This window comes from Balearica regulorum, chromosome 7 (assembly GCF_011004875.1).
Source record: "Balearica regulorum gibbericeps isolate bBalReg1 chromosome 7, bBalReg1.pri, whole genome shotgun sequence".
Lineage (NCBI taxonomy): Eukaryota > Metazoa > Chordata > Aves > Gruiformes > Gruidae > Balearica > Balearica regulorum.
The window spans coordinates 34,201,861-34,215,349 of NC_046190.1; the positions used below are offsets into that span (position 1 = coordinate 34,201,861).

The 13,489-nt window shown below is 41.3% G+C and overlaps 1 protein-coding gene across 12 annotated transcripts in view; it reads right to left on the reverse strand.

Annotated features, from left to right (window-relative positions):
• The window catches only part of JMJD1C (jumonji domain containing 1C), a 168,619-nt gene that overhangs the window by 48,386 nt on the left and 106,744 nt on the right, over positions 1–13,489 (reverse strand). For all 12 annotated transcript variants that reach the window (XM_075758833.1, XM_075758829.1, XM_075758830.1 and 9 more), the window contains one exon: positions 9,480–9,593. Coding sequence is in view for 4 of the 12 variants with exons in the window: in XM_075758829.1 (XP_075614944.1) it covers positions 9,480–9,593 (114 nt within the window). In the remaining 8 variants the exon portion in view is untranslated. The remainder of the gene's footprint in view (positions 1–9,479; positions 9,594–13,489) is intronic.

The following is a 13,489-nucleotide window of genomic DNA, read 5'->3' on the forward strand; positions in this document are numbered from 1 at the left end:
TATACCGCCACCACAAATAATGACAGACCGGATAGTTCATCTCTTATCTCACGGTAGTTACCTCCATCAAATCTTTTATCAGTTGCATTACTCAGCAACACAATATTATTTGACAAGACTACTGATAACTAAGAGCTTACTGTATTAAAGAGCAAAGGTCTCTCAATTCAAATCTGCAGAAGAAAACCATAGAACACTACCCAATATGTTGCAGACTGACGACAGGTCTAGAATCACCACCTCTTAGAAACATGCATTGGAGTATCTCACCCTTGTGAACGACCCTCTGCTCTGTAATTTGAACTACTACCAACTTAGATTGCCAGCAGTCACAGAGCTACCGTCTCTTCTGCAAATATCCTCAATCCTATTTACCAAATAGGAGCTCTGGGACCATGCAACTTTCCAGCTCCTTTCCCCCTTTAACTCATGGGGATTATGGGCAGAATACAAATTCTTCTCAACAATAAAAATATCTTAACCTTTTTTTTTTTTCTTCTGGTCAAGAGGAAAGAATACATCAAATATCTTAAAAAACGTTCTTGAAAGCCAGCTTCAGTGGAGTTCGGTCCACTTAATTACTGTTCCATTAATATTTTATTTTCAAGTAGTTTTCTGGGGTTTGTTTGAAAATGTGTTTCTTAGACTAGTACTACATAACAGTGTTGGCCAACATGCTACCAATAGGAAGGTAATTCAGAATAAAATACATTTCTCTCACATTTTAAACAAGTACCACTGTATTTGCACAGAATTTTTTAAAGTTAATTTCTAACAGATTTAAGGCAGCACTGCAAAGAAGCAATGCATCTGGGCTGGGAAAACAATTAGCACATTTTCTTGCAGAATTTCATTCAGAAAAAGAAACTGGTCTCTGAGATATGGTGCAGAGACGCTCCAGCTCCCTGGCTGGGCATACAACAGTGAGCCCTTCACTGTGCAAACATGGAAATGCTTCCTCTGCTCCAAGGCAGTATCAGAAGCAATGCAGCCATCATTGTGTGGGGTTTTTTTTCTGCTAACAGCTCCATTCTGACCTGCTGGAGCCATTTTAGGAATTTTCCCTATAAATAACAAAGGTCTGACCAGCTGGGATATATATCATATTTGGATTTACACTACAGCTCTTTGCAGCTCTGGAGAAAGCAGTGGCTGTGCCTTTTATAGAACAGACAAATAATGGACTTGCAAAGAGGAAAGATTAAATTGCTAATCAGAAAACACGGACCTTTCAGTTGTTGCTGCAATAAGCTCCTTGGGGTCAACTTAATAAAGTCATTCGGTATTTAAAATTGATAGAACGCTTGAATTTTTCCACAATATTTTTCCATCCATAACCTACTAGCACAAAGAACAAAAAACAATCCTATTAAAAACATAATTTAAAACTGAACTGCACCGCTTGGGGGGGACGAAAGAGCCTGTCAAGCACCATACTTTAGCCACCAAGTCTTATGCATCCTGAAATCTGCTTTAATTTTATCTGCTGTCAACCAAAGTGGCATGGAGTGGTGAAAAGAAGATAGAAAAAGGGAAGAAAACATTAAAACTGGGTAAAACCCCTGCCTCTTTGGTTAAAATGTAATTTCTAAACTGTATGCTTAAAATTCACTCTTAAAATAATAAAATACAGAATAATTTGTGAGATGCACAGAAATTACTGTGCTTCAAACCCACTAAACATACTAAAATACTACTCCCAGTAATGCTGGCAGACACACAGAAGAAGAGGGGGATGCAGGGAAAAACAGGAATAGTTAATTTTAATTCCATTCAAAAGACAGGAAATGTTTGCTAGAGTGAAGGGGGGAACAGTATTTACAAACAATGGTAGCAAAAAAACCCTTTGAAACTGTATTTGTGTTGTATACTGTTAAAAAGAAACTAAGTTTGAGCAGGAAATGCACTGTACACCAGGCCCTCTACATCAAAACAAATACTGCACTTTTTGGTGTATTAGTAAAGTCATTCCAATGTTTAAGAAAACAGTAAGATTCATACTTGGTTTCAATTTTTTAAAAAAAAAAAAAATCAAGTTGTGTAAAATTACTTTATTTTCTTCCCAGATGTCTGGCCTGGAAAAGGAATTCCATATACACACCTGGAACTGCTATAGCTCTCAACCCGTACTAACTGCAGCTCACTGAAGGCTATGGAGCAGTTCTCATGAAGCACTAACCCTACAGTACAAATTAGTACTTCTATCAGATGTAATTTCAAAAATACATTTTGTAAGAAAAAGTTAAGAGTAGCAGCCCTGAACAAAGCAATGCTGTATCAGAGGAAGGAATGAAAACAAACAAAACCATGACAACTTCATCAAATGACCTATTGCGTTTATTAAATCAAGCTAAAGCTTAATTCTGGTAAGAATTCATTTCCATGAAATTCAGGTCCCCCTCTACCTGAAATGCAGGAAGGCGTACTCTTTTCCCTCCCTGGGTAAGCACTCCTATATGATGACTGCAGGATTTTACCCTCATTTAACCTCTGAACTGCCTCAGAGTTCCCCAAAGCACTAAGGATTCCCAATCCCAACATACAGCAGCTATTTGAGAAAGCAAGAACATACTGGCAAAGCACCATCTGGTTATAAAAAGTGATTCTGTAGGAGCTGACTTTGTGTCTGGATTATGAAAATAGTGTTGGTCAACAACATCACCTAAGAAAAATACTTCAAGCTTCTTTTTTTTTTTTTTTTTTCAATAAATCAAATGTGAAGACTGAAAATTTTAAGGACACAGAACTGAGGATAAGGCACCCTTCTCTTACTACTGAGTGGTATTTTTCCATGGGCTTTTATTGGTGAAAAAAGTAATCATTTGTGATCAAACACAGGAAGTTCCTCACCCAGAAACACTGGATGGATTTGTAAATTCAGTAATCCCAAAACTGCTTTGGAGAAGCACTAAAATACTTGAGTGAAAGGATTTGATCTTCACCTTCAAAGGAGAAACAAGTTTTGTTCTATCTGTTCTGTTTTGAATTCCTAACTTTTAAATTATTTATTTCAATGCTATCTCCTGTAGTAGCATTAATGAAGTCAAACCATTTAACTAACTGTGATTTTTGAAAAATTGTAAAAAACATAAAATAAGTTTCTCAACAAAAGAGGAAGGAAACCTGTTTTCCTATGGATTTGAAACCTACCTCCGCTGTAGCAACCTCAGCTTATCCCAGGGACTTCACAACTCTTTCCCCTTCCTCCTTATGTACCTTACCATGGCCTTCAGCAGCTCCACCTGAACATCCTACTACTACCTGGAAGATCACACTATTTGTGGCAGCTACGCCACCCACCTGCTGACTGATGGTCTCCCCTCCATGCTGCTGATTTCCCTAAGGCTTGTCAGATCTGGAAGAACTCCACTCCTGTGTCAAACCTCGCTGAGAGACAAAAAAATTACTAAAGCCCTTATTTCTTAAGAAATCAAGGTAAACCAGAAAGGTACAAATTTATTCCACCTATTTTGAGAAGAATAAAGACAGATGAAGTCCTCAGGGAAGCAGCTCTTTTTCAAATGGAAGCACAAATACAAGCTTAGGAGAGATGACATACATCACCCTCTGACTCTACAAATGGAGGGTGCCAATCCCTCCTCCCTCATTCCTCTCTCCTCGCAAGCGCTCCAATGAAACTCTTCTGTCCCACATGTGTAACAGGGAGCAAGGACTGGTATGAGTCATCTGACCCACTTCTAGCTGGATGCAGCCTTTTGCTTCCCCTCACGTTGGAACCGTACACTTAAACATAGATGTGTCGGTAACACGCTGTTTAGACCATCGTTCTTTACAACGCTGCCAGAGAAGCCAGCTGGACTGCTTATGGGTGGTCCAGACACCAGAGACATGGGAAAGAATAGAGACGGCTCTTAAAGACAACGCCGGGAAGAGTTAAAGATGCAGAAAGTTGTGTGTGCTTCTGTCGCCCATGGAGGAAATGAAAGCAGGAGGCGAGCACACGACGGCCACGGCTGCCAGCACCACAAGTTCCTCAGCTGCTTCTGTCAACCTCAAAGGGTGGGACTGACCCAAAAGCTTGGGCCCGCCTGGTCAGTGGAGGTACAAGTTTATGGGAAAAGCAATTTTCAGCTGCAGGAGCTATTTTTAAACACGCAGTTTAAGAGAAGTCTGAAAGATGAGTGCACTGTATGATTATGGGGTGCTTAAAAAAACAGACAAAAATATTATTTATCCCTGTTTCAAGATGTTTAAAGAATTTTTATGTGTACACGTTATTACTATTCAAGCCTTACTACATGATTGGCTTGCTCTTATGAGCAAACAAGTCACAAAACCCAAAAGCATCCAGGCCTGAAATACCCAATGTCTGCCCACAATAAACAGAAAATGAGAGTACTAGAGTTGCACAAGGTCCTCTTCTCAAGCCTTACTTCATGGCATTTGGAACTTCAATTTGTAATAGATCAACTAAGATTAGCATAGTATTAGGTCCTGAATCTGAGGTACCTATTTCATGATTAGTGAGAAAGTTTATTATTATTACTTTAACAACCTTTAAGGTGTGTTAGACATTTGACCTGTTAGGTCCCAGATGTGCAATGCACAATTAGAAAAAGAGCAAAGTACACACACCTATCACTATGCATGTAACACCTCCCACAGGGGATTTCTCAGTGCCCTATCTTTGTATCTGCAACCTTCAGCACAGAGGTGGACAGGCAGACCTTACCATTTTGAAACACTAGGGCAACCAGGCTTGTCTTAAAAAAAAAAAAAAAAAATTGTACTGAAAGAAAATGTGAGTAAGTAGGGTGGATTCAAGAAGAGAAGAACTGAAGCGTGTTCTTGATTAATTTGTAGCAGGGTTGGTTTGGGGATTTTGTTTTGTTTTTTTAAAAACCCAGTATGCAGGAGGTATGCACAGCCTTCCACTTCCTTCCCTGAGCAGTGAAATACCCTCTTTGCAGGAAGTTTAATGATTGCGAAGGAACTTAATTTGAATTCTTTGCCCTGGCTCAACTGCGCATGTTTGTTCCAGTGCTGTGTGCTCACAAATCCTTTGGGCACATATCCCACAAAATGTGTGTGTATATATTTGGAAATACATCATTTATCATGCACCCTGGTCTGCCCAACTCATACACACAGCTGAAATGCACTGACTGCTTGGGCAAAGCAGTCTTTCCAGGTCTTTCCAGAAGTGTATTATTACGGAAAAACACGACATAAAACACTTTTCATTATTCTTTATTTGTTTGTCCAAAGTATAATGCAGTTGACTCCAGCTGCTTCAGCCAGTAACAGCAGAATCACACACTTCAGCCCAACAGTGCCCGTGACGGGTACTGCCAAACACTGCCCAGACAAAAACACCACACTGATGAGGTCACACATACCATATGCTGAGCTTTAATGCTTCACATCCCCATCTATAGTCCTTCAAGTAAACTACAATGCTTAAATAAATAAAAGGCATGATCAGCTTTGCTGCTGCTTAACTTACTATGTGTATTGTAACGAATAGATACAAAGCTGTCACAGACTAGTACAAGTCACACATTACAGAAAACCATCACAGTTTGAACTATTTAAGTAACACTTGTATTTGTGCAGGCTTACTATAGTTTTGCTTAAAATATTTTAATAACCAACATATTTGAAAGCATGGTTCATTTTCAGTCCACAGCAAGAGCCAGTATAAAACCAACATATTTATAATTTTTTACTTAATCACAAAGTATTGTGAATACAAAGTAGAAAAGTATTGCAGCCCTGATTTGCACATCACATTTCAAGACTACATTTCCTACAGATACTAGTGTGACATAGAAAATGCATGTTGTAAATCTTATGTCTATCACTTCCTGCAAAGGAACATAATTTTCATTTCACTGCTAAGCAAAGTACCACAGCAAATGTTCATATCTGCTTTCTCCTCAAGATCCCCTTGTCACCACCATAAAAAGAACTACATGACTAAATGGTCTGACCATCCCAGATTAATGAATGAGTCACTCTCAGTCACACACACAAGTTTCACGTAGACAATAATACTGTTTATATCCTCTATGAAACAACAGAGATAAAAGCTACAGGAAACAAGTTGTAGGTTGGTGTTTAAGGCACCACACATACAGAATCCAAGGAATTTTTACAGAGAAGGGCAGGATTCAAAACAGTATACATGGAAGGGAAAAGACAAATCACATAGCACATTCAGCTGTAAAGGACAAATTCACTGACAAGTGGCAATACTTGCTATAGAAAAACCTTATGAAGATATGAAAAAAATGGGAAAAGGCTAGTATACCACAGCTGCATACCCTACTTTTAATAACAATATTCATCTCGCTCTTACGAAGGTTGTTGAATCTCTTAACAATTGAAACGTTTATTTATGCGAAGAGCAGAGATGGCATGGGAATCCACGGTTCACGATTCCCCAGTGAATCCTGCCAAAGACTCTTTACTCTTGTTCTGGAAGAACCACTTCTCCTAACGACAGTAATTTAGTTCTTCGCCTATTCAAACTTTGTTTTTCCTGCCAAGGTTAAAAGGATGCCAAGTGTGCTGTTTTCTTCGCCTTGAGCAGTTGTCACCTCTAAACTGGACAGCAGCACCTTATTCATGAAGCCCCTTAGCCCAACAGTTAAGTTAAACAGCACTGCGTTTTTTGATCAGAACTGATCTCAGCAGAATTCGTACCAAATGGTTGTCTGCTGCCCATCACTAGTATTACAAGTATACACAATGATGGGAAAAATTACTCAGTAGTTAAGAATTGTATCTGAAGTGAAATGGACTCTTCCCACACAGATTCAAACTTTGTTTGTTTTGGCAGAAAGGTACTGGAATTTTAGGCACTACCAGCAAAATGCAATAAAAAAGCATTTAGATCACCATGGTCTCTAAGGACTTCATATTGAAAACGTACAGCCATGAGAGCTTAAACTAAACACATTTAGAAAGACTCCAAGTTAACTCATCTCGGCACAGACTGGTTCTCCTCAGTTCTGTCTTCTGCTTGAAAGCAGGTTAACAGTATTCCAGATCAAGCAAGGGAACAAAAAGGCCATTTTTTTCTTCTTTTTAGAAAAGCAGATTTTCACAGGAAGTTTACCGAAGATTTATCTAGGACCTGTTTTCATGGCAAAGAAAAGGAAGGCCTTCCAGAAAAAAGGTACAAAGTAAAAACTACCCTACATTAAGTGACTGAAGGCTGCGAATGTGATTTCCAGCAAAACCAAAAAATAACAAGTAAAACAAATTAATAGAGACAATCCTCCCACTTCAGGTGTCTTTCAAGAGAAAACAGTCTTCTAACGATCAAGTTAATATTTCTAACACACTGCTGGTACATAACCCAGTTAGCATATTTTAAAAAATAGCTGCTGTTCTCTTAAAGACATTATAATTCACTGAAGTTCTTATCTGTACAATTAACTCATACACTTGGCAATGAGACATTGCTAGCCCTGCAAAGAGATATGCCTATGAAAGTAATTTCTAAAATTTCTTATAAACATTCATATAAAGAAATCCTTATTTGATGAAAGCTCAATTTACGTAGCTACATTTGAAATCTGAGCAACAGCCAGTTAAGATGCAAATTCTGGATGCCTTACTACTTAAAAGGAATCTCCGTCGGCAGCCTTCTTGTAATGTTAAAACAGACAGTTTAGGTATCTCTTGTCACCAAACTAGTTATGATTGATACCAATCAGCAGCCTCCATTGCAGGTTTAATAGGTAGCTGCTTGAGGCATGAGAGGGAAATCTCACTTCTGACAGACAGTTGCCCTCTACGTGTCAAAAATGGAGGCCAAGAGTTAGGTAGACCAGGCCTCTATCTTTCATAAGCTACTGCTTTGTACCAGTTTTTGGTCAACACCTCTTTTACAACTGAAGGTGCTAATGCTGTTAATTACAGCATTATCTACCAAGATATTATAAAGCCAGCTGTTCATATGACACATGTTCAAAAATGACACCTTCAATTTGTATGCACCTTCCCAAATTAAGGGGCTTCTGTGTCTGCATCAGTAAATCCTCCTTGAAGTGAAGGACCTAAAATGCATATAAGCACTGCTCTTACTGCCAGCCAGGCCTGGCACTAGGATTGGTTTACAAAAGGCAGTCCTTCTCATATATTCAATTTGTTTTCCTCAGCTCATCTTGTAAGAAATGATCCATTGCCAAAAGGAGATTGATTACTCTTACTGGAATGAATGATATCAGAGATGTGATCTTGATAGACTTCAAGCAAAGGACAGACGCTAGCACAAGTATTTGCTTTGTAAAATGAATCTGGAAGATTGCGGCTGGACTCTTGAGGGTGAATTTACACTTCACGGCTCAGCTGATTTAAGAGGTCGCTGCTGCCAAAGGAGGATATCCCACTCTGCATTGCATCATCCTGACCCCCTCCCTAGAGGAAGCCACAGCACCCTGGGCTAATCCAGCTCAGCTCACTAACATCACAGGCTTCCCTCTCCTTCCCAGTTTTGAAAATCAAGGTTGTGGTGGCTTAGAAGGCTGAAGGTGCTAGCGTGGGGGGGAACAGTCTTTTGTGGCAGAGCTAAGCTGTTCCAGCAGCTCGAGTCATAACACGTAACCTCACCCCGACAAGAAGCGTTGAACTCGTTTGGCTTCCCCACCACAGACACACAAAAAGCACCAGCCCTTCCACAAACTGAACCTCCCTCTCCTTTCCCCAGGATTCTCTTGTCAGTCGCTTCTCTTTTTCTAGCTCTATATTTGGTATTGAGGGGAAGAAAAAAAAATCTTGGTGAAGCAGGAGGGAAGAAGGGGTGTCAGGACAAAATTACATAGCATTTATTCAGGGCCATCTGTTATTCCAAGTCTCAAAGTACTATTTCTGTATCGCTGCAGTGTATCATCTCAGCCATAAGAAAGAATTTATGGCTATTCTAACTGCAATCAGTTCAGCACAAGTTGAAGTATCAAATGTTATTCTATTTGTCATAAAAGAGATATTTAGACCTTCTTGGGGGGGGGGGGGATCAGGGTTTCTTTTGTTCTTTAAATACACCCACATTAATATATTAATGTTTCTAATCAATGAAGGCAGCATTAAAATCAAGGATATTGGAAATCTTAGCAGGCTTAGAAACCATAGCAAGAGAAAGTGTTTTCTTTTTTACAAAATTAACATTTTCTGCTACTCACTCTCAAAAAAACCCAGTCAGATATCACTGTAGTAGTGCAAAGACCTAGAAATGAAAACCCAGCTTCAGCAGAATCTTTTTTCTGCTCTACAATTAATGGTTCAATAATATTAGTTGTGTAGTACTCATTGACATGATCAGATTCACTAGAATCAGATACAGCATTCAATATAATCTTTCACAAGATGAGCGACAATCTCTGCCAATAATCAATAGGAAATTGTTCCTGTAACACAGAACTTGACTGTAAAAGGCATTTAAAATAATAAACACATGGTTTTTAACTAAGCAAAATGGATAGTATTTACACACTAAACAAATTTCTTACCTGATAGGGCTGAAAGGCACTATCTTCAGTTATAAAATCCAGCTGTTTGTCCACAAGGAATTCTACTGCAGTAATTGAATTGTATACACTTTTTCCAACCAAGGGCTTGAATGTCTGTTGGAAAAAGAGAAAAAGAAAATAAAATTAACCAATTAAAAAAAAAAAGCTCAGCACATCAAACCCCTAGGACAGTATAAACACTGATGTAATTCTTCCATCAAAACAAGTTAAAACAGAATAACAATTACTAATTATACAAGAAAGGAGAATTTTGTGTTTTGTCGTTTTTCCTTTGTGCCGTTGGTGGAAAACCAGCTAGAAAAGGGAACTACACCGTATATTCTTCCTTTCCCTCACTGTGCTTGAGCAAGAGTGTTTACCACAGAAGCTCAAAGTACAGGAGCACGATTATATCTTAAACATACAGCTTAGCATGCAGATCCTCTCTTTCTGCCTGCAGGACTAGCTAGCACAGTGGTAATTACACTAAGGACGCTGAAGTGGAAACCGACTGCAGACGTGAAAAGGCTCCCCCCCTTCCTGTTCTGAAATCGTTCACCTTGCCTCGAGTCAACCATCTCATTTCCCTGCCCGTCTCTGCATCTGTTCTGACTCTGCTGCCTGCCGCCCCCGCAGCTGCTCCTCCCTGCAGCAACCGGCTGCTCCGGCGCAACGGCTTCGGAGACGACAGCGCCCGGTCCCGGGGCTTTTGCAGCGGGGCCGGGAGGTTTCCTGCTTCCTCCCACGTGCTGGGGAAGCGACGAGGGGCCCCATATCGCTTCCCCAGCACGTGGGAGGAAGCAGGAAACCTCCCGGCCCCGCTGCAAAAGCCAGGCATGGAGAAAGGGGAGGAGGGAATAACGGGCTCCTAGACACCCCCCGTGCAGTCTTTGCCCAAAACGCCCTGCCTCGTCCAGGCGCTGCGGTGGGCGAGCGGGGAAGAGAGCCATGACTTCAGCGGGTCTCGCCCCAGAGAAGACGAGCAGGCTATCTCCCTCCCTGCTGGCTGGGTTTCCTGGAACAGAAGCGCAAGGAGAGCTGACTGAGCGGGGATGTACCGACAGGGGATGAGTCAGGTGAAAAGGAAATCCCAGCGGATGGAAGGGAGAGAAAATGCCGCTCTAAAGACAGACGGGAACAGCAAGAGGAAGGCAAGGGTGAACAAAAGAAACGAGCTGCAGAAAGAACATGCAGGATATAAGGGGAAAAAACATGGAGGGACAGAAAAAAAATAGAGGAAAGTTATTCTACAGGACACAAAAAAATAGTAATGAGGGAAAACAGGAAAAGAAAAAGGCCCCCTGAGACTGATTCTAAATTTAAAACGCAGGAGGAAAAGACAAAGAGGAGAAACAAGGGCAGGTCAAACCACATGAATCGTTGTGCAAAGGCTACACCAACATCTGTTAAGATGCCGCTATCACAACAGGACATCACCAGCTCACATGCAACAGCCCGCAGCAACAGACCCCAAGTACTTACAAGGGGAGGGCAGGATCACGGCCGCCTATTTACAGATGGGGAAACTGAGGCACGAAGCAATCCCGTAACCTGACAGAAGTCACCTAAGCAGGGCAGCGGCAGTCAGTGACCTGCCCTCAGCCAGTCTGCAGGCAGCTCCTAAGAGATGTGCTCAAGGTTTTATCAGACTTCATTACCTACTTTACAAAGGTGTTGCCTGGCGATTAGGCTAAATATAACCCAAGTCTCTCTGGAGCTTCAGCTTTGGCACTTATTAAACAAGTGAGAGAACACTTCATTGGAGATATGTAATACTTTCTAATAAACATATCCAACTCTACAAATGCTCGACTTAATGTACTGCATTCTTGTTTCCATTTTATTTAAGGTTTCACTTCAGCTGTCACCCTTTCTCACACAAGCAGGGAAACAAGGAAAAAAAACCCAAACTATCAGCCAGTCAGCCATCTGAGCAACAGGGTAACTAGATGAAAGGGCTGGAAGGGCAGGAGAATATGATAACATGCTAACTACAGAGTCTGAATAGTAAATAATTATTTAACCTCTAATAGTTAAGAAAGGGCCTTTGCTCTTGCATCACTTTTCTATAATGGATCTTGTATTGCTAATGGTTTGAGTTAAGACAGGGTGGAGTTCACATCATGAAACTGAAAAGCGTTGACTGTATAAACTCACAGGCAGACAAACTTTTATTTTAAAAAGTCAACGTTGTAGTCTTTCAGTTCTTAATTCGCCCCCGTGTCTTTGCATACACTGTTCTACTTTTTCCACGCTGGCTCCTTTCTAACTTTCTGTGCTATTATTCAGGTCAAGAAACACGTTTCCGACTACAAACAACAGGACATACCACATCATTAGCTGAAACGAAACCGTGTGGAATGCGGCTTGCAGTTATCATTCAGGATTCAGACAACGCTACAGATTAAGGTATGTGTGAGCCACCAGTTTACCTTACTGCTGATATTAAAAGAACTAGTTCCAAATATAGATCTGCGAGTGTGATTATTCCGAGAAGAGAAACGTAATGCCTTCTCATTTGCTTTCATACATCTAAGCCTCTAGACGGGCCAACGCCCCCAAAATACGCATGTAGAGGATGCAGGCTATCCCACAAGCACAGAGGAAAAAAATATGTAAATAAATAAAGCAAAACTACGCCATGTCACACACCTCCTCATAGGTGGATGGCTGCTCTGCTGCACAAAACTTGAGATTTTTCAGACAGTTAGAAAACATTCCCCATATCAAAGAACAACAAAACCCCACCCCTTAAAAAAGCAGGCCTTCTCAGGAAAGCAAAGTCCAGACTTCATCAGCTCCAGGAGATAGGCAGGCCACCAAAGAGATATCCAAACCAGGATAGGTTAGGGATTTGAAAAAATCTTAAGGCAGAAGACATGACCAAACTTCACACCAGGCATCGCACATGCAAAAAGAAAACCAGACTAAGAGCACAGCAGGCAAGAGTCATCTACTTAGAGGCAAGCATGTGAGACATGTAATGACATGAAAATAGATGCAAGAAGGTCCAACGAGCTCTCTGCAGGTTTTCAGAGGAAGACGCTCCCTCTTTCTAGTCCCAAAGTGGAGGACAAGTCTATGGAGAATCAGGCATACTAGCTGAAACCAGGGAAAACTGAACTTCTCCAAACAAAAATCTCCTTTTCAAACCTGCATAAAGCTTCCTTTTACCATCCACGTTAACCCAACTCCCTGAAGACCACAATTAGGCAAAGGACTCAAGCACTCAATTTTAAGTGACATCTGACTTCAGCACTCTCCTAAAGCGGCTGTTTGAAAAGAATCCCACTCTTCTCAACCAAATTTCCTTGCTTGGCCAAATGGAGCTCTATGAACACACATACACACGCTTTGGCTGCTCTGCTACCAAGACCCCTGATACTGAATAAAACATATTCCTTACTCTGCCCCCCTCATCTCCCCATGATTTTACCCCAGCTGATGCAAGAAGTAACCTGCCTACGGGAGGCATCTGGCACAGCTCTGAGACAGAGAAGTTGATTTTGTACCTTCTGAAAATCCCAACGCATTTTTAGAAAATATTAAGTACCATCACTTCACAGCAAACCTCAAAACTATTCCATGGCATTCACCGAATACTCCCGAATACAGCAGATTACTCACGGACTGCTTTTTCTAACGCCCAGTAACACAACTCATCTATTTATTTATCGTTTCAAAACCCCCACGGCAGCCACAGGCCCCACTTTCCCCGAGGAAGCAGTACTGAGCAAGCACATAGTGCATTTTTATCTCTGCCTAATGCAAATTAAGCAGCTGGAGACGTGGTAAGCCGCCCCCACCATGTCAGCAGGCAGTTCCCTGGCACAGGCCAAGGCTCCAGGAGCCGCCGCACCTCGGCTGCGAGCTGCTGACTCCCGGCTGTGACACCCACAAGGCTCACTGCAGCAAACGCTCGGGTTACAGCTGAGCTCGCAGCTGCTGCCCGCCTCATCCCGCACGTACAACCACCTCATCTGCCTCGCCGGAGCTTGCAGCCTGCTTAG